The sequence below is a fragment of the Hirundo rustica genome, chromosome 3 (assembly GCF_015227805.2).
Source record: "Hirundo rustica isolate bHirRus1 chromosome 3, bHirRus1.pri.v3, whole genome shotgun sequence".
Taxonomy (NCBI): domain Eukaryota; kingdom Metazoa; phylum Chordata; class Aves; order Passeriformes; family Hirundinidae; genus Hirundo; species Hirundo rustica.
The window spans coordinates 79,640,027-79,644,334 of NC_053452.1; the positions used below are offsets into that span (position 1 = coordinate 79,640,027).

The 4,308-nt window shown below is 56.2% G+C and overlaps 2 protein-coding genes across 2 annotated transcripts; one reads left to right on the forward strand and one right to left on the reverse strand.

Moving 5' to 3' along the window:
* Positions 1-236: 236 nt before the first annotated feature.
* On the reverse strand, positions 237-2,449 carry PNRC1 (proline rich nuclear receptor coactivator 1). The gene is made up of 2 exons (XM_040058356.2): positions 1,885-2,449; positions 237-1,307 (listed from the first exon to the last, which is right to left on the reverse strand). The coding sequence occupies exons 1-2, from the start codon at positions 2,263-2,265 to the stop codon at positions 867-869; spliced, it is 822 nt and encodes a 273-aa protein (XP_039914290.1). The 5' UTR covers positions 2,266-2,449; the 3' UTR covers positions 237-866.
* On the forward strand, positions 2,264-4,087 carry BORCS6 (BLOC-1 related complex subunit 6). Its single transcript, XM_040058153.2, is given in 5 exon segments — positions 2,264-2,329; positions 2,376-2,447; positions 2,449-2,620; positions 2,623-2,822; positions 2,824-4,087. Coding segments are annotated over 5 exon segments (1,119 nt in total). The 3' UTR covers positions 3,433-4,087.
* Positions 4,088-4,308: the final 221 nt, after the last annotated feature.

The following is a 4,308-nucleotide window of genomic DNA, read 5'->3' on the forward strand; positions in this document are numbered from 1 at the left end:
TTTAATCTCTTAATTTTGCCTGAGACAGTTAGAAGAAAAAGTATTTCTACTAATGCACTAAAAGGCAATCAAGTAATTTAAACTCGCATACCTCAATTAACAGACACACACTCAAAGAAAAACAGAGACATGTATAAGGGGAGGCCAAATTGTTTTATTTAATTTTTTAGTGACCAATTGAATTCTTGGCAGAAAGCTCTGCTCTTTCCGTTTTGGGGTTTTTTTTTTCTTGTGGGTTTTTTTTTGTTTTGTTGTTTTTTTAATTTTTTAAACTTCTTTAAAGAAATAAGCAGTGCTCAAATTGGTGGGTTGGAATTTTAGTCAAACTCCAGTTAATTTTAAAAACAAACAGATGAACAGGAATTCCAGATAGTTTCCAGAGCAGAGGGCAAAACTTCACATTTGTATGAAAATTCCATGTTTATACTTGATTGGGAGGCAGAATGTAAAACTATTGTCAGTAGTGCACAAATAAAACATTCACATTTGATCTGGAACCTTAATGAGAAAGCTGTACTCTCCTTCCAAAATTTTCATTACCTTGTGCAAAGCAAGTCAAGTCTTCATGTGTCAAGCACACACGTTAAATTGTCCATATTTTATATACAAGACATCTACCAATCAGGCAGTGCAAAATACATCCTTTCATAACAAAACTAAAATGTACCTCTCAAAGTATGAACAAGAATATACACATAATACAAGATGTACAGTATTTACACAACCATAAAAAATATAATACAAGGATTTTTTTTTTTTTTGTGATTTTAAGACTTGACAGTCTTTTGCAATTTTTGTTGCAACAAGGCATGTTTAAGTTTCCTGGATGGAGTTTTCTTTGCCAATTACTCAAGAGATCTTGGAAACTACGCTTGAACTTTTAGGAGAGTTTTCAAATGGACTGCCATCAACTCCCTGTTTTGGTCAGACAGTTCAGCTGTGCCACCCACCCAGTGGCTGGGAGGCTTTGGAAGGACACTGGGAGATGGTGGGTCACTAAACTTTGCCCCAGCATAATTTTCTTTTTGGCTCACTTCATTTAGGGCAATAGGTTTCTTGGACTTGGCATTTCTGAAGTTCTCTGTGTTTTTAAGTGGCTTTTTCTCCTGCTTCTGAACTATTTCCGGCGACACAGAATCCTGCCAAAAGTTCTCTATCTTTTTCGCCGAGGCGATCTTCGTCACTGGCGTGTTACACTTATTCTTCTGCTTGTTAATCTTTGGTTGTTCACACAGGTGTAAGCTGTGAACGGGCTGGCCGTAGGGGACGGCCGCCTTCTCCGTCTTTCCCATCTTGTTCTTTAAGAACTGCGGAGACAAAGGAAGAGTCACGTCAACCACGACCCCTCTCCTCCGCGCTCCCTCACCGCCCTCGACACGTAGGGAGGCGCCGGGAGCCACCACGGCAGGGAGAACGGTACCGAGAAGCCGTCTCCCCGCTAGTTCTCGCTTATCCCACAGCTCATTCCACCGCTCGGCGGGCACGGGCGGCCTGAGGGCGCGGAGCCCCCCCGGCCGCCATGGGGCGCTGCGCGCCACGCACGTCCCGCCTTCGGCGAGCGGGGGGCGGGGCTGGCGCGCGGCCAGCGGCAGGGCTAAATCTGGCTTGTTGCTGGGGCGCAGCGCCGGGCGCCCATTGGTGGGTGCCGGGTAACCAATCGCCGACCGCGGTTCGCCTTTCAGCCCCGCCCCGCCCCTGCGCGAGCGTAACGGAAACTCTGCCACCCCCCCCTCCCGCCGCCCCCCTCACCGCTCTGAGGGGGCGCCCCGCTCGCTGCTCCCCCCCAACCCCGACCACCCAGAGAGAAAGGAAAAACGGTCGCCCGGCTCTCCGGGCACCGGGAGAGGGCTGAAGCGAGGAGAAGTAGCGCAGCCTTGTCTTTACCTCCTTCCTGAGGGGTTTGCCGGGCGCGGGTCTCGAGGGGGCAGGCGCAGGGGGCTCCTCCGGGGGAGCGTCCGTCACCAGGTCGGTTCCCAGCGGCGTCCTTCTCCCCAGCCCGGCGCGGTGCTGCTGGTACTGCTGGTAACGGCTGGGCAGGAGCCCCGCGGGCCCGGGCCGGATCTTTCCCTTCCTCCGCCGCACCCTCTTCAGCGCGGGGCGGGCGCTGCCCCCCGGGCCCGCCAGGCAGCAGCTGGGCTGGTTCTCGCAGTTGCTGTCCCCGCGCCGGAGGCGCTGGAGCAGGGCGGAGGGCGGCAGCCGCCGCGGGTCTTCGGTGCCCGCCGAGATCCGAGCCAGGAAGGGCGGCGGCGCCGTGGTGGTAACCATGGTGGGACGTGGGTACCCAGAGTTATGCCGTGGAGAGGGGTCGAGCCCAAGCGGGGACGAGCGGGTCGGGTTGCTGGGGAGGGTCTACCCGGGCTTTGTGACGGGCTGAGGAAGTAGAGGCGCTACCGGAGCCGCCGCTAGGAGAACATGGCGGGGGAGTGAGGAGAGCCGCCAGCAGCTCCCCGGTGTTGTTACCCTGGTGCGACCCGCCCACTTCCGCCCCTGCGCCAACCGCCGTGCGCCGACGGCGGCAGCACCGCCTCCCCCGGCCCCGCCCTGCCAATCGCGGCGGAGCGGCGGCCTCTCTGCCTTTGCTCCAGCCAATCGGAAGCGACACAAACACTCGGGGCCACGCCTCCCCTGGGGACCGCCCAATCCCGGCGGGCACGCCCCCGGCCGCCGAGTCACGGGCTCGCAGTGCGCGGCGGGCGGAGTCATTTCACCGGCCAATCGGGATCCGCACGAACGGCCGAAGTCACGCCCCCGCGGGCCCTGCAGCCAATCGCGGGAGACGTAAACAGGCGTCGGCGCGCCCCCCGGTGGGCGGTGGCCGCTGGTGGGCACGCGTCGCTCGCCATGGAGGAGCCGGGCCCGGCCGCCGCGCCGCCGGAGGGGCGGGACGAGCGGAGCCTGGAGGCGCTCAGCCTGGCTGGCGGCGGACGGGAGGCGGCGGCGGGGCGGCAGCTGCCGGAGGGGCGGCGAGCGACGCTGGCTAGCGCCCTGGAACTGGAGGGGACGGTGCTGCGCGAGGGGCGCCTCACCCAGTTCGTAGCCAACAACCTGGAGCGGCGGATCCGGCTGAGCGGCGCCCCGCGGGGCGAGCCTCCGGCGGGGAGCGGCGCGTCCTCCATCCCCGCCATCGACCCCGGTGCGCTTCAGGACGTGGTGGCCCTGGCCGGGCAGGTGGCGGCGCAGGTGGACGAGCTGCTGCGGAACGTGCACTGCGGGCTGCAGGCGCTGACGGCGCTCAGCGTCGGCTGCATCCAGACCTACCGCGACGGCGTGGAGAGCCTGGGCGAGGCGGCCGACCTCAGCATCCGCGCCATGTACGCGCTGGTGGCGCGCTGCGAGGAGCTGGACCGCGCCATGCAGCCCGTGCCCGCCCTGGCCAAGCGCATCCGTGACATGAAGGGCACGCTGGAGCGGCTGGAGGGGCTCTGCAAGTAGCTGCTCCCGCCGCTCCCCCTCCCGTGCCGGCAGCGGGGGCCTGGGGCTGCTGCTCTCTCGCTCCGGCGGCCCCACCGCTCGCGGCGTCCGCAGCTCCCACCTGCACGTCCTCGCTCGCCGTCCCCCGTGCGTGACTTGCCGGCATCGGTGGCCAGATCGCCTGTGTCGATCTGGACGAAGGGAAATTTTTGTGACCTACGAACGAAAAGGTCCCGGTTGAAAACCGCGGGGTAAATGGCAGATGATGCTTTTTAGCTTCAGCTCCATTAAAGAATTTGGATTCCACATGCCTTACGCTTTCTATTTATTGAGGCCTAAGAGAAATTAAGGAGTATTAATTTAAAAGTAGCTGTTATTTTTTTTTAAATCAAATTCAAAATTCTTGTGAGTACCTGCTTGATGCTTACAGGCATATGTGCTTATTTGTATTTGATTTGGTACCTGAAAAGTAATTCTCACTTATGCTGTTGCAGTAAAGAAACTCATAGAACACCACTGTTTCTTACAGGACACAGTTTTAAGATAAGAGTAAGTTTAATATGTATAGCAAAGATACTTGTTTTCTGAGAAGAATATAAAGTCCATGGAAGGTAATCGAGATTCAGATAAGAACAAATCCATAAGCAAAGTACTAAATAAAAGCCTTCAGATGAAATGTGCTTTGCCTCTATTAATCTTTACAATTTTCACGGTGTACAAGTTTGAATGGCATCACTGTGAAACGATCCTGTTGTTTTGTAGTTTGCTTTTTTGTTGCTGGTCTATTTTTTTCTTTCCAGTTGGGAAAAAAATTAATTACATGAGAAATACGAGTACATTATGACATTACGTGGGTGTATGACTGACATAAAATGACTGCTTTGGAATAATTTATTT